The 16,585-nt window shown below is 42.4% G+C and overlaps 1 protein-coding gene across 2 annotated transcripts in view; it reads left to right on the top strand.

Annotated features, from left to right (window-relative positions):
• Positions 1–5,810: 5,810 nt before the first annotated feature.
• Positions 5,811–16,585, top strand: part of NETO1 (neuropilin and tolloid like 1) — a 211,078-nt gene continuing 200,303 nt past the window's right edge. For both annotated transcript variants that reach the window (XM_061592657.1, XM_061592735.1), the window contains exons 1-3: positions 5,811–5,981; positions 12,493–12,546; positions 15,188–15,325. In XM_061592657.1, the coding sequence (XP_061448641.1) occupies positions 5,954–5,981; positions 12,493–12,546; positions 15,188–15,325 (220 nt within the window). In that variant the 5' untranslated portion in view covers positions 5,811–5,953. The remainder of the gene's footprint in view (positions 5,982–12,492; positions 12,547–15,187; positions 15,326–16,585) is intronic.

The raw sequence follows: 16,585 nt of genomic DNA on the forward strand, positions 1-16,585 counted from the left end.
GAGTAGTTAATGCCTCTCTACAACAAGGCAGAATTCCATCATGCTTAAAGGAGGCAGTTATAAGACCACTGCTGAAAAAGCCCTCCCTGGATCCCTCTTTACTAGGTAACTACCGGCCAGTCTCCAATATTCCATTTTTAAGGAAGATAATAGAGCGTGTGGTGGTCGCCCAACTCCAGAGATTCCTGGATGATATGGATTATCTGGATCCATTTCAATCTGGTTTCAGGCCTGGCTATGGGACAGAGACGGCTTTGGTGGCTTTGGTGGATGACCTATGCAGAGAACTGGACAGAGGGAGTGTGTCTCTGCTGGTTCTACTGGACCTCTCAGCAGCTTTCGATAGCATCGATCATGGTATCCTTCTGGGCCGCCTTGCTGAGATGGGACTTGGGGGCATTGTGTTACAGTGGCTCCAGTCCTTCCTGGAGGACCGAACCCAGAAGGTGGTACTGGGGGACTCCTGCTCGACCCCCTGGCCATTGACCTATGGGGCCCCTCAGGGTTCAGTTTTGTCCCCCATGTTATTTAACATCTACATGAAACCGCTGGGAGAGGTTGTCCGGGGTTTTGGGGTTCGGTGCCATCAGTATGCTGATGACACTCAACTCTATTTCTCTTTTCCACCTGAAGCCAAGGAAGCCGTACAGGTCCTAAACCAGTGTCTGGCATCAGTGATGGACTGGATGACGGCAAACAAGTTGAGATTAAATCCCGACAAAACGGAGGTACTCCTGGTCATTCGGAGGGCAGATCAGGGAATAGGGATTCAACCAGTGCTGGATGGCGTTGCACTCCCCCTGAAGTCTCAGGTTCGCAGTTTGGGTGTACTCCTGGACTCAGCTTTGAATTTGGAGGCCCAGATTGCTGCTGTATCCAGGAGCACATTTGCCCAATTAAAACTGGTGCACCAGTTGCACCCGTTCCTGGAGCTGCCTGATCTGACTAGGGTGATGCATGCCTTGGTTACATCCTGCTTAGACTACTGTAACGCACCCTACGTGGGGGTGCCTTTGAAGACTGTTCAGAAACTTAAATTGGTACAATGAGCTGCAGCCAGAGTGCTAACCGGGGCTGGTTACAGGGACCATACAACTCCCCTGTTACAACAGCTCCACTGGCTGCCAATTTGTTTCCGGTCACAATTCAAAGTGCTGGTTTTGACCTACAAAGCCCTATACTGCTCAGGTCCAGGCTATTAGACAGATTGTATCTCTCTACATGAACCTGTCCGGGATTTGAGATCTTCAGGTGAGGCCCTTCTTGTGTTCCCCACACCTTCGCAAGCACATATGATGCGGACATGAGATAGGGCCTTTTCGGTGGCCGCCTCTAGGCTGTGGAACTCCCTTCAGAGGGAGGTGCGATCAGCTCCCTCCTTGCCGTCTTTCCGGTGACAAGTACAGACTGTTTTATTTCAACGGGCATTTGGGATAGAGAACGACCAGGATTAAGTGTCATAGGTTTGGTGACTACATTATATGATTTTATTATTTTAAATTGTCCGCTGTTTTTAACCTATATTTTATGGTTTTAATTTTTCTCATAGTTTAATTTTTTTTAATAGTATACTTCTGTATGTTTTAATTGGTGTTGTTTTTAGTTGTAAGCCGCTCTGAGTCCTATTGGAAAAAGGGCGGGGTAGAAATAATGTTTATTATTATTATTATTATTATTATTATTATTATTATTATTCCTCTTGACCAACTTACAACTTTTTTTTGTAATAGCAATCCACAATTTTAATCTTTAGCCTGCTGTATCTATGTATTTTATAGATTCAATGTGCATTATGAAGATTCCACAGCTGTTCATCTCTGCTTTTAAGAACAGCTCTGCTGGATCCCACGACAGACCTATGTGGTTCAGCATTTGGAGGTGTAAATTGGTTTGGTTTAGATTGGATTGGATTGGATTGGGATAGCTTCAAAGCACTGGACTGGGCCTCAAATCAGATCAGGGGACCTTTGCAGAGACCTAGTTCAGCATTTTGTTCTCACAGTGTCCAATGAGATAACTGTGGGAAGCTCACAACAAGGTCATGAGTGCGATAGCGTTCTCCTGCTCATGAACCCCAGCAGCTGGTGTTCAGCAACATACTGCCTCTGTAGATAGCCATTGCGACTAGTCCAGGAGTTGCTCTGATCCCCTTTGAAAGGTGTCCAAGTTGATGGCCATCACTACATCTTGTGGTAGTGAATTTCATATTTTAACCTTGTACTGTGTAAAGAGCTATACTCGTTTGATGCCCTAATTCTCACGACGCAGCTTCTTCGTCAGATGGGCCCAGATTCTAGTATTACGGAGGAAAAACTTTTCTCTATCCAGTTTCTCCACATCATGAATAATTTAATACACTTCCGTCATGCCACCCTGGGCTCATTTGGAAGAAGGCGCAGGATATAAATTTTAATTAATAATATCCTCCCATATTCACTGAGGTGAGGTGAAAGAGTGACTGTGCAGAAATTTGAGCCCATGCCTACCAAGTCTAAGGCTACAGTTGCTGGTCCACACACTAGCCCTTTTTTACATTTTTGGCTCACCAGATGGCATGCCCACTCAGATAATACCCACTTTCCTACTCTACAGTATCCATCTGGCAAGAACAGACTATGGATTCTTGCTCTTAGAAAAGGCAACACAGCACATTTCCTTTCAGAACAGCCTATTCAGCTGGTTTTCCTTCTACTTATCTTTCTTTTTTTTAGCTGTAATCTTTTGTAAGCAAACCCTGACTTGAAACTTAGCCATGCGGTTGTCTGCATTGCCCTGCAGAAGGGGTTTTTCAGTCATCTCCCTTGTCCTCCCAGCTCCACAGCGTTTGCTACAACCGGAGCCTCTGTCTCCTTTGCTTTATCCCTGTTGCTTGTGTATTTTGTGGGGGTGGTGGAGGAGTCGCCACACTACTGGAAAGTTGATCCTGTGGGATGAGTGAACGGCCACTCACGCTCCTACACCCAAAGGCAGTACACGGGGGCGAGAGATTAAGGAAGTGTTCCTCCTAATTTGAGTGATACCTAAAAGATCAAAGGCAAAGCACAGAAGGCAAAACGAAGACGATCCAAAAAAATAAAGTATCGTGAAAGGAGCCGTTTGCTGCAGAGCCTTGAAACTTCCTTTCAAGCAAAATGGAAGGGACAAGGATACTATCTGCCAAGATGATTTCACAGCCCTCCTCCCCTAGCTGGAACTTTATTGTTGACGGCGAGGATATACTTAAATATTTATGGCCGGTAAATTTGTGGTTCCCGGTTACGCATCGGATGATTCCACCTGGCATTTGGAAGAGGAAATGGAGAAAACCTAACAATCCGGATCTCAAGTCTATTCTGGCGGGAGCACTTTTGACACTTCTCCCTCTCCTTTGTGTCCTCAAGACTCAAGAGCCAACTGAAGTGAGATCCGATTTAGGCTGTTACCTTTACTTCGGAAGTAAGTCTTGTAAATGAACAGTGGGACGTATTTCCAAGCAAACATGCCTAGGTTTGGGCTGCACAGTTGCTTCTGAATAAACCTGTTTATAAGATCGGGAACGTTAAAGTGGATGGGGCCACATGGCCTTTCAAGGCAACTGGTATGAACCCGGCTTATCAGCCTGACTTCAAAAGACGCCTGAGATGTGACTCTTAATGTCAACGTCTTTTCAGTTGAGCAAGAAATCTGGACCAGGTCTCTTTGCACCCAGTCCATGAACCTCTTTCTGTTCTCGGGGGACACTACGGCACTTCTTGGGCCAAGAGGGTGTGGAAGTAGCAGATGTCCATTCATTTTCTTTAGAAACGTCGCTTGCAAGAAATCCATGGCGTTTTAGGAAACAACAGGAAATTAATACCAGTTGAGGGATAAGATACAGTATACATTTTAAAACAAAAGCAATCATCAGAGCTGCGTGCTCCTCCGCATCGAGTCCTCTTCAGAAGCAGTCCCATATCTGCTGTGGTCCTACGCACGCTTACTTGGGAGTAAGCCCCATTGAAGTCCCTGGAGCTTACTACTTCGAAAGGAAGGTGTGGGATGCACGACAAGAACCTTTGCGGCCAGAAGTACAGCAGGAAGCAAGGGGGGGGGAGATCGGAAAGGCTTCCTAGCTTGTTTGTAATCTACCTCCCCTCCCCCTCCCCTGCCGCAATAGGGTTTGCTTTGCGGTCTGGAAAAGGGTTGGGTTTGCGCCTGGATCCTGTGCTTAGGACCTCTTCCTCTCTCAGCAGCATCGATTACAGAAGAGACTCTGCATCAGCTGTGGAAGCAGCAGGTGTTGGAGGAGGAGTTGCAGCAGCCGAGGAAGGGGGAAGGGGGTGTATGGTTTCCCCCTCCCCTCCTGTTCCTTAACAATCAAACGATTTTATTTTCAATTGCGTCTTTCTCCTCCCCCCCTCCTTCCTGGGTGGACGCCTTTGCCAGTTGGAGAGAGGCAGAGAGGAAGCGGCGGGAGCTGGCTGGGAAATCCTCGTGCGTGGAAAGAAGCTCGTACTGCGGACTTCGCGCTTGGCAGTCGTAGTGGGAGCTGCTTGCAGGAGCCAGGAAGGAGAGAGTTGGACCCATTTTGGGGGGGGGGATCCTCTTCTCTCCCACATTAGATCTCCAGATGCCCCCTTCCCTCCGCCGTCTCCTTTCCCGCCGTTGATCTTCTGCCAGAGCGCTCTGTCTTTGGGATGTCTTGAATGGGACGGGGGGGAGAGAGAGGAGAAAGGCACACCAGCGGGCAAGGGGGAGGGCGAGAGAGGCCGGGGTTGATTGGAAGAGGCAAGCCTTCTATCAGCGGCCAAGGATTAAAGGCGAAACTTTTATTGCGGCTTCTTACCCCCACCCCGGACAGCCTCCTGCGCTCTTGCAAATGGAGGGACTGCAGCTCACAGGACGAAGATACCTGGTCTCAAAGCCTTCGTTTGGCTCAGGGGGAGGGAGGAGGAGGGATTGAAGAAGAACCTATCGATCGCTTGGGGGCACACGCTAAAGGATGACAAGGAAAAAGATGCCCCCTCCTCAATGATTTTTTACAAAAAATCTCCACGACTCGCCTGACTTCCCACCGCTTAGACTAAAAACTGCTTCTTATCCCAGACTGTGGAAGAGGATCCCCCTCTCATCCTTTCCTTTCCCTCCTTCTCTCTTCCTCATTTTTTTCCTGCCCCGCTCTTGAAGATCTGAGCCGGTGGCGATAGGCTTCCAACCCTCTGTTCCAGCTTGACAACTGTGCCACAAGAGGGGCAAAATGGACTTTAAATGACTTGGGCTCCCATTCCAAGGGTTGCATGATGGCACACAGACATGACTAAATCCCTGGTCGAGTAAACCTTTTCTTCCTCTCCCCCGCCCCCTCTTCTTGCTGCCCTCCCATCAACTCTTCCCCCCGCCCCGCTCTTTGGGTCTTATCCCACCCAACCCCACACCAGCCCGTCGAGAAGCGAGCTTAAGGAACTGATGACGGACCCATCCCTAACCCTTCCTTTGATGCATCAAAAGAACCTCGAGGGCCGGGAAAGGTTGGCCTCGAAATTCTCCAGGAAATACTTGGGACTGCTTTTGGTGTTACATGAAACTGGCGATTAGGGGGGGAGCCTGGTAAGGAGGAGACGACCCCCCCTTCCTCGAGCCCAGCGGCTCCTGTTGGTGGTGGACTGAGTGGGGCTCCTGAGTCGAGGGCTCTCACTCTTCCCCCCGTTGCCCTTCTCGGCCAGTTATGCAGACTCCCCGTGGTGGCGCCTGCTGCTGCTAGGATCCGATGCTGGTCGCTCTGGAGCCAGGCGATGGAGGGCTGATCATCGGCAGAAGACGGTGAGAGGGGAAGAGAGAGAGAGAGACGGGGGCGCTGATCCTCTAGGGTTCAGGGTGAAGCACGCGTGGGCTTCAGGCGGCTCTCTCTGCTCTCCATCCTCTTCCCACCGCTGGAAGCCCTCCCAACTCTAAATGGAATTAGTGGAGATCGAAGCCCCTTGTATAAGGAACAGACATGGTCCATGGGCGCAGCTTGTTTCACAGTGAGTATACCTTTGCCTGCTCCCTCTGTCCCAACCGTGCCCTGTGCCGCCCGCCACTCACATTTGCCACCAACACCTTCTTCGGCAAAGGACTGTGTGACCAAACTAGCAGAGGGATCAGGTGCGGAAAGCTTAATGGCGTAGGTGTAAAAATATCTCCCCTCCTCCCCCTCCACTTCCCACTCAGTCAAAAAAATAAAATACAAGCGTAGCTACATTTAACCAACAGTGTATTGTAGCCATGGCATTGTTTTAACTAGATAAGAGTTCAGAAGGTTCCCATACTGGAGCGAGCCCCTTTCAAAGTCATGCGTAAAACAAAGCGGGGGGGGGGAGAAGAATGGCCTGCAAAACTATTTATTTCGCCCTCCCCCCTCCCCTCCGCTCGTAATTGAGCTGTAGGTTTCAGGCCGCGGTAAACTCTCTCACGGCAGAAGTCAGCAGCGCCGGAATCGATGGGATTTAACCACATAATTGTGTAGGAGCAGAGATTAGACACTACTAGTCTGGTTGCAATCCTAAATCATTAACTTGGAAATAAGTCTCACTGAAATCAGTGGAGCTTACTTCTATGTGAATGTATTCAGAGTCGGGGTAATTTCCTAACTGTATTTCATAACTCTTAAGCCCCATTCCTTTGCATAAACTAGAGTAAATTTCCCCCGGGTTAGGTTTGACGCTGGAATTTTAACCAACCCACATAACACACATTCTTCTCTGTTGCCAATGCTAGGACATCAGCATTAATAAAAAGTATTAACTCATTTATTACTGTAATTACTTGGGATTAGTGCCAGTACTGAATTTAGACAGTAATTGTTGTCATCATCATGGAAGGATGAAATCCAAACATTTGGATTGAAGCTGGTATTGTTGATATTCCCAGTTTTGGAGTAGCAACCTTTCTTGGGCTTCTTTCAGTATCTGGATTTTTAAAAAGTTGTTCTTAAAGATAATATTGTACTACTACCTGTGCTTTGTGTTAAGCAATGTAAGCAAAAGTTAAAGTAATGGAAGGGAGATGAATGGTTCCACACATGTACACCCAATTTCTTAACAGTGAACAGTTAATAAAAGAGAGAAATAGTAAGAAATTGGCGGACATGTACACCTTGTCACACAGAGGGCATACAACTGAAACAAACTACTTGGATGTAAGCCAATTTAATCTTATGTGAACACGCCATAGAAAATTGAGTAAAATGCCTCTTTTGTTTTATGAAAAATATAAAAATATTTTGGAGTATTAGTGATGGCCTGGGAAGTGTAATTAGCATTTGAACTAAAGCCTGCAAAAGTGCAGGGACAAAATCTCAGCTTCCTGATTAGCATAAAGTGGGAAGAAAAATGGTGACAAAGATGATCCAATGAGAAGGTTCTTGTTGATTTACATCTTTTAAAGCTCAGTGAATGGGACTTTTATGTCAAGATATAGGTAGTCCCTTTCCCCCTTTTTTGATGGAGGCTGTAGAAACTAATCAAAATGAAAGGAAGATAGATTTTGCATTAGCACATTTCTAATAATGTGAAGAGAATTAATTAAAAAGTTAGTTATGTATAATCAGAGCCAAGTTTTTAACATTCAGTTGCCCAGTAGTTTATTTATTTATTTATAACATTTATATACCGCCCCATAGCCATCTCTGGGCAGTTTACAGCAATTAAAAACATTAAAAACAAATATACAAATTTTAAAACACAAAAAACAATTTAAATTTTTTTAAAAAAATTTAAAAATAATTTAAAAACACATGCTAAAATGCCTGGCAGAAGAGAAAAGTCTTGACCTGGCGCCGAAAAGATAACAGTGTTGGCTCCAGATGCACCTTGCCTGTAGTTAATAGGAATGCATATCTATAGAACTTTTTTAATGTGCAAATGGGTTTATGCTTTCTAGCTCCATTTGATTAGAAGCAAAGGGACTTCTTTAATTAAATTTAATGGGATGTGGGCTGTTTCTTTTATCTTGCTTGCAACAGTAAATCACCATTATGCCCATTTTTCAGATGTAGTTGGAACTAACTTTATCTCTCAGTTTTATAATTTCCCAGGGATGACTTTCATAATTCATTGAGGCTACAATTCTGTACACACTTACCTATCAAGTATATGTGTTATGGACCAGGGAATAAGACCACAGTATTTTATGGACTAAACATCAGGACCCAATCACAAGTATTTCATGTAGAAGTCTATTAAAATGAATGGTGATTAACTGCAGTTATGCTTGGAGTGCCAACTCCAATTCACATTAGTGAACAGGATTAAGTGTGCATGAATGGGCACAGGATTTTAGCTTTAGCAACAAGACATAAGAAATTTATGATATTATATGGTATTACATTTTTTTTTAATGTTGGCTATAAATCCACCAATTCACAGTGCAGGCTTCAAAATACTTTCTTCCAAGAACAGCATTATTCCTTCTTTTTCCGGAATTTTTGAAACAGTGCTAATTCAGAATGGCTATGTGACCAAAAAATATTCTTTAGGGAAATCAAAATATTTTGCACACTGCTGAGATGTTTGTAGCTTCCTTCTTTTGGATGTATTTTTAGAAATCATGTAAAATTTATTCAACAACATCATGCTGATCACTACAGGTCACCACTGACCACTTTGGAGTTTCGTGTCAGATAAGTTGGAATAAATGTGTCCAGATGTTAGACAAGAAAAATAACACCAATGCAACAGGATTGCATTCCCTATTTCTTCCACCGACCCACCCATATTTCTTTGGCCTCTGGCAGGTTAGATATGTTTTTTGAATACTGGTCCCTCTGTTTCTAAAATGTAATGAAACAATTCATATACCACAGAAATTCAAAAAAAATGTTTTGAGACTCCAAGGTAAAAGATACGTATTTGAAATCACATATTGGCTAAATGAAGAGTTTTGCCTGTGTCCTGATAAATACAGAGTTCTGAATAGGACTGCCCTTACTGCTAGGTTGCCCTAGAGGGCTAACTAGGAGGCTTTTCTGGTGATCAGTTTATTACAACACATATACCATGGGATCCAGCTATGCAAAAGTTGCTTCTCTTTCAAGGGTGTCACATTATTTCAAAAGTCAAAAAATAGTGTTGCTGGAAAAATGCAGACTCTTCCCCATCTTGCAAGGCCACTGTGATTTGGAGTGATGTCATGGGTTCTTATTGGATGCATAGTCCTGTGACATATTTTTCACCTCCACACTATTCAGGCTAGAGTTTTGAGGCATAGTCTGAAGTTGGTTGGGCTTGAGATGTGTGAAACTGACAAGTTGTTAACACTGTATTTATTAATTTCATTTTTATTCTGCCTTTTCAAGGAATTCAGGCCCCATAATCACCAAAGTGAGTTTTATAAATGAACAGGAGCCTGAACTTGGGTCCCATTTCTCCAGCATGGTGTCTCATAGAACAGAATCATAGAATCCACATGCTTCACATGTGTTTCAGCTCCTGTATGAGAAGGCTTTTTTTTTTTTGCTTTCCTGCATAATTCATCTAACATTTTGGGGGTGGGGCATTTATGTGTGTGTTGTTGGTATATGTGTGTGTGAGAGAAAATAGCTTAGCTATCCCCTCCCTGAAGCCAGACTATCGACTGATTCATTGTGAAAATCACTGCACAGTTTTTAAATAGGAACCTGTAGGGCTACACTACAAAGTGTAAAATGAAATCGATTACATTTCAAAGTAACCTAGCTGCTCTGGAAGAGATGGAAATGAAGGAAGGATGGAAAATCTCAATACTGGGGTATACAGTCCTTAGGAAGCAGGGGAGAGCCAGACAAAAGGTGCAAATTCCCAATGGCACTTTGAAGGTGTGAACAAATAGTTCAGTGGACCTGTGTATATATGTGAGGTATGGGAGGTTCAACAGCAACAGCCTATCAGGACTCAGATTTCAAGACCCACTGAGGGCCAAAGCACACATCACATTTGCCACCCATAGCATCTCTGGTGAGCAGGGGTGTAGTCATCCAGGGTCTCAGGGGATCTTAGACTCTTTACTTTTTGGGGAACAGAGTTCCGGCAGGGTCCCTAAGTCTCCAGCATCCCGCGAGCCAATCAGCATGAGAGGAAGAGTCTTCTAAGATGCTTCCTTATCATTTCCTGCTGATTGGAGCCAATCAGAGTTAAAGGAGGCAAGTCAGCCACTGAGAAGACTCTTTTCAGTAGCTAACATCCCTCCTTTTCATGCTCATTGGCTACTATCGATATCCATTGCTGTGGGAGAAGGCAAGAACAAGGATCTCATTCTCAACCCAGCAGCAAAAAAGGGCGAGGGGGCATGACTGTGACTAACATGACCGAATTTCTGAATTTGCTACTACACTGCTTCTGGTGAGTTCTCCATCCCTTGAAGTATTATTAAGAAGTATTTACTGTGATGACAATGACCCTGTGATAAGTATTTGTAAATGAAATGGAAATGAGAGGAGAACTTACCATGGGACTATAGACCTTGATCCTAAAATAAGTTAACTTAAGGAATTTCACAGAAGGAAAGTTTCTGATACTCTTTTCATTTATTTCATTTCATTTTCATTTATTTCATTTTTAAACCGCCCATAGCGAATAGCTCTCTGGGCGGTGAACGGCAGATCCCATATCCCCCCACCTGAAAGTCTCTCTGTGAAATGGATTCTGGGGGAGATGCTGGGGAACTTTCTTTCTGTGATGGTCTGTAAGTTAATTTATCTTAGTATCTAATCCATTGTTTTCAGTAGTATCCATTTGACAAACATAAAGAATGCTGCTTCTGTCCTAAAGCATGTCTAGGAATGTTTCCTGGTATCCACAACGGATGAACAAGTGCTCAGGCTAGAGTGGCTTTTACTGGGTATATTCAGTTGGTAGTTTCTTCCCATTTTATCCAAAAGTAGCATGAAGGCAGTAGAACTGATGTGGCCTGGTAAATAGAGATTTGGTTAAATTCATCCATTGGATGACACTGAAGAAATAATAATCTCCTAGATTTTGTTTAACAACAACAACAATCCTCTTCACATAATTATACCACTTTGCTTGAAATAGGGATTGTAGACAATTGCATGTGCTCAATGTACTGTATGAATGGCCAATGTTTAAAGCCCTCAATTGCAGCTGTCACTCATTCACAAATATGTGAACCTTTATCTAGGAATTACATGTTGTAGTGTCTTTAATAAGCACAAAATCAGTTTATTATTTCTTTTCACATAAAACACACATTAATAAATGAGTTACTCATTATGCTTGCGTTTCAAATGGTAATAGCTCTGAAGGTTTACCGAGTCTCATGTATTGCAACAATCCATCTTGAGAAGGAAAGAGTGTTTACTATCATGCAAGATTTATATAGGAAACAAAAATGGCAAGTATCATTTGCAAATTGCTCATGCAAATGACATTAAGTAACTAAATGCATTCTTAAGTACCACTGACTATGTGAAATAAGACCAACAGACATGGCTGCTTACAGAAATCGTGGATATGCTCTACCTACTTATTAATTCCCCATTATCTCAAAGTATTTTCTCTGCTGAATCAGCTTCCGACCCCAAAGTGCTCTGCCAGTACAAAACCTACTCAACAGGATTTCTGCTTTGAGACCTGGCTGCAAACCAGCTTGGCCTTATTCACATATCTAATCCTCACAATACAACAAGACAGCAAAGTTACTCTAAGCAAACTTCTAACAATATTTTGTTAACCTGAAACTGAATTACTGTGGGTCCAGATGTTAAGAATTTTACTAGCATTAGTCAATAATATTATTGGCATGCTCCACAATCAGTCTCTGACTTGTGCCAGGATAGATCCAACACGACTTTTGAAGCACCACATGCAACATAATGGACTTTTTGAGGACTGTCCCAATACAAAAAAAGACCAAGATAGACCACGGTTACAAAACAATCCTATTTATTCAAACTATACTACTGGAAGACAGATGTCACTGGGGAATTTACACCAGAGTCAGCAAGGACCTGAACTTTTTGAACAATGAAGGTGAACCACACAGATTCTAATAACTTTGCTTTCCTGGGTTCCTACTGGAAGAAAGAGTGGGATATAAACCTATAATTCTAATAAATAAGTAAAATAAAATAAATAAACTTAGCTTGCTTAAGTCGATCAAATAAGATAAATCAGTCAACAGACTATTATTAAATGTCCTTGTAGCAAATTGAATGTCAGATCTAAGTAATACCAATGGGAATTATTTCTAGTGTGCACATAACTGCACTGAACAGTTCCAGGAACTCTTTATAAAGTAGCACCCAGTTCAGTCAAAGAAAACTAAATGTATTCCTGTCACCAGTGTGCTTTTCCCTAGGAACATGTGACCATAGGGTTTAGGTCTTCAATCCTATTCATATCAAGAAAATCAGATCACATAGCCAAGAGCAATTACAAAATAGACATACACAAGTTGTTCTTTATTTAGCATTTTCCTCCTTTGGTGATAGAATGCTATAGCTTTTTTGATTGCTGTTACAAATCTATTATTGCAACTAATATATTCCCTTTTTTTCAGTTGTAGCAAGTTTTATCATTCTACACTGGAGTGGGGCTACAAAAAAAGGAGCAGGTATGCTTTTTATGAAAAATAGTTTCATTATTTGGATTATTTTAAATTTATTTAAGCCTTAAATTTTAAGGCATAAACTGGACTTTTATTTATATTTTTATTCAGCTTAATGGTTTTTAAAAAATGTTTCCAGCCGTGATAGCTAAAAATGATTCAATTTGTCACACCAGGCTCCAAAATATTTGTTTAAAAAAACCCTTAAGCCTACTTAAGGCATACATCAAAATGAGACTAAGTGAGTGCCCATGCTGATCAGAATATTTCATGCTACTATGAAATCAGGAAAGTCCAGGACAGAGGAAGAAATTAGTCCTTTTTTTTAAGCAAAACACTGGCTGACAACTGTATACCACTTGGGCAAAGCAGGGGTGTAGTTGTGCAGGGTCTCGGGGTCTTAGACACTTTACTTTTTTGGGACCAGGGTCCCAGCAGGGTCCCTATGTCTCCAGTATCCTACAAACCAATCAGCATGAAAGGGGAGCCACTGAGAAGAATGGTTCCTTTTCCTTTCCTGTGGATTGGAGCCAATCAGAGTGAAAGGAGGTGAGTCAAACACTAAGGCTCTTCTCAGTAGCTAACACTCTCCTCTTTCATGCTTACTGATTCCTAGGCATTATCAAGGATCTCATTCTCAACTCCACAGCAAAACAAACAAACAAACCACAGGGAGGAGGCATGGCTGTGATTAACATGAAGGGACCCTGCATTTCTGAATTTGCCACTACACTACTGGGGTAATGTAAGCCTCTGGTGGCTACATTTATAAAATCCATGAATCTCAGACTTAGAAAATACAGAAAGCAATCTAGTCTAGTCCCCAACTGCAAGGTACACCTAGTGATGTCACTGAAATGCATATTTCCTGACTTGGAAATATGAACCTGGGCAACCCATAATGCCCACCTCAAATACAAGGCTAACATTCCATCCCTGAGAGTTCTTCTCTGTCTCAGAATACAAACTGAGCTTCTCCATATGCACACAGAGTGTGTTGTAAAATTAACTCTATTCATAATCTAATATATAATAAGTAATAACAAGTCTATAGTAGTCCAGTCTTATATCAGTCTAATATAGTGCAAACAACACTGCATGTCAATTTAAAATTCTCAGTTGTGTATGTGTGTGTGTGGGGGGGGAACACATGAGATTTTTCTGAGAGCTTTCTAAAAATATTCGTAATTAGTAATCTATTTCTAAGTAGAGTTTATGGGATCATCCATCACTAGATGAAATTATTAATCCTTTCACTTCCACTCCCCCATTTTATTTGTTATATTGTTTAAAATCCCACTTCAAGGAGCTTAAGGTGGTGTATATAGTTCCCCCCCTCCCCATTTTATCCTCACAATACCGTTGTGAGTAGGTTAGGCTGAGAGACAGCCAGTAGTGGTCGGTGGGGCGGTGAAGGTGGGATGGCATTGTGTACCTGGGATCTGGATGCTGAGAGTCGCTGCCACTTAACAAAAAAGAGACCGTGAAGCATAGGAAACAAAGTGCAGTGCAGACATGATGGCAGAGCCAATCTGATGCTCCTGCTGTGGTGCTGCCCCTGTGCCCGTACTGTGCTGAGCTCCCCATGCCTCAGCCCTCTTCCTCTCAGTAAGCAGCAGTGACTCTTGTTGTCCATAACCCACGTATGCAATGTTACCCTGCTGACCGCTACTGGGGATAGTGACTGGCCCAAGGTCACCAAGTGAGCTTCATGTCTTACTGGGAATTTGAACCCTAGTCTCCCAAGTTCTAGTCTAACCATTGTACATACAGAAACATGCCTTTAAAGCAAGCAGGGCTTCTATCCAATGTGAATGGTTGTAGTGATGTGTAAGGCCCTGGGCCTAAGCAAAACTTATCTACTTACTGCAGTTCCAACATAACTAATTAACAGGTGCCAGTATCCATAACCCTATCCACCTCGCAACCAGTATCCTTTGCCTTTTAAATGTGGCATCCCCTATGACCCTGAAATGCCAGGGAGGAACAAAATCATTTGAAGAGAAAGAAAAGCAACTCTGGCATCAGAACAGATCAATAGAAATCACTAGGTCTCTTTAATTAATATAGCCATCTGGCAATCAAGCTTGAAAGGCAGTAAGTCTCACAGTCCCTTCCAATCTATTTCAAGAAATTGGAGCATAGTTGCCTGAAATCCTCTGTAATTCAAACATCCATGGATCTCTGCAGAGAAGACTGCACATTGCTTCCCTTGCCTATCTAATGGATTCCTTCCCTTTTATCACCATAGGCAACAACTCTGGAGCATGGCTTCTATGTAAAGCATGTACTTTGCGAGAAGACAGGAGAAGGAATAACAGATAATCTCTATGCTACAGCAATTATTTTCTCCATGCTATGAAATGTATTATGCCCACTGTAACTTTCTCCAGACCCTGAGGTTCTAGAACATTTCCTCTCTCACCTGCCTGTGTAATTCTGGTGAAGGGAGACGAGATCTTATGGTACATATATTTGAGGGCTGATTTTTCTAAGCATAGTCGTTTGAGGCTGTGACAGAGAACTGCCACAGATTCAAAAATAAAGGTGGCCATAGGACCACAAGGTTTTTTTTTAAAAAAATGAGGAAATGTGTGCCGCATTTGTAATCCTTACTGTTGTCTTTTTTTCTTCCTTTCTTTTTCAGAAAAGCAAACCACACCAGAAGGACAAAAGACAGTACAGTGTGGAACGTGGACAAAATACCCAGAAGGAGGCATCTTTACTTCTCCCAATTACCCCAACAAATATCCTCCTGAGAGAGAGTGTGTCTACATTATAGAAGGTAATTACCCAAGTCCTTTGTTCTTAAGTTAGCTTTTATCTCCATGATTAAAAGTATCTTTTTCTGCAATATCTACCTTTTGACAATTATTCATAGATAAAACCAATACAGTCTTTTGACAAATGTGGGTACAGTCCTCTTCATAGCTGGGAGTAGATCCCATTGAATGCAGTGGAATCAGTTTCTGAGTAGATACACACACAGGCATGCACTGCCAAAAAAATAGCCTTTCCTGACATAAAGTAGTTTTGCTTTGGTTAAAAAAATAATTTATTAAAAACTTACAAATATATTTCTTTGGCATAGGAAATTATCCATCTTCCTGGACCTCTTCTCACTCTTGTGCTGATACAGCAGATTGCTGTGTTTCCACAGCCAAGTAAAAAGGGGGCTATATTATGGCAACTGCTGGCTTTGTCTCAGCTTCATCTCTTTTCTTTGCCTGAAGATAGACAGAAAGAGGATCGGAAGCTGCCATATCAAAACACTTAACTGACGCAGTCGACATACTGTACAGTGCCATAAAATGGCAGCTTCCAGTCAGTTCCTTTTGGCCAAGAGAAAGTGAGACTATAATAGACAGATTAAACAGTGAGAGCAGCAGCTGCCATACTTCATTGCCAGTCAGGGAAACATGGCATTGCAGCACTATTGCTAGTCTTTCCTATATCTCTTATTGCCGTGTTGGCAGATAAAGAATTCTTGAATATAAGATGAGCAGCCTGAGTCTTAAGTGCTTGCTTTATCAAATTAAGTTGCTTTTTTAAAAAAAGAGTATCGCTGCTTCTTCTTTTTTAATCTAATCCTCTGGGGTCAATCTGAAAATGATTGATTATAGCGATCTACAAATAGTGATGATCAACATGACTAGCTGTGTTTTGGAAAAACAGAAATATCAATAGCTGTTAGACTAAATTCTGAGAGCATTGCTGATGCCCATGGTCTGAGTCCCAATAAACTGTTAAAAAAATAATATCCTAAAATTCTGTAGACCGAATGAACATCTGACAATTCAGTTTTCCTGTGATGTTATAATTTATATATTTAAGGTATTTATAGGCCATCTTTTAAGGCAAATGCCCTCACAAGGTGCCAAAAGAAATATACTACAGCATGCAGATCATAACAAACAATATAAATAAGTGAACCATCATTAAATTAATACCATTTATATAAACTTCCTTACATAATTGGAGCTGTCATTGTTTAAGAAAATGTAACATGAATAGCCTAATAATAAACAATCTTCACAAGATATGA

Source organism: Rhineura floridana, chromosome 1, assembly GCF_030035675.1.
Source record: "Rhineura floridana isolate rRhiFlo1 chromosome 1, rRhiFlo1.hap2, whole genome shotgun sequence".
Lineage (NCBI taxonomy): Eukaryota > Metazoa > Chordata > Lepidosauria > Squamata > Rhineuridae > Rhineura > Rhineura floridana.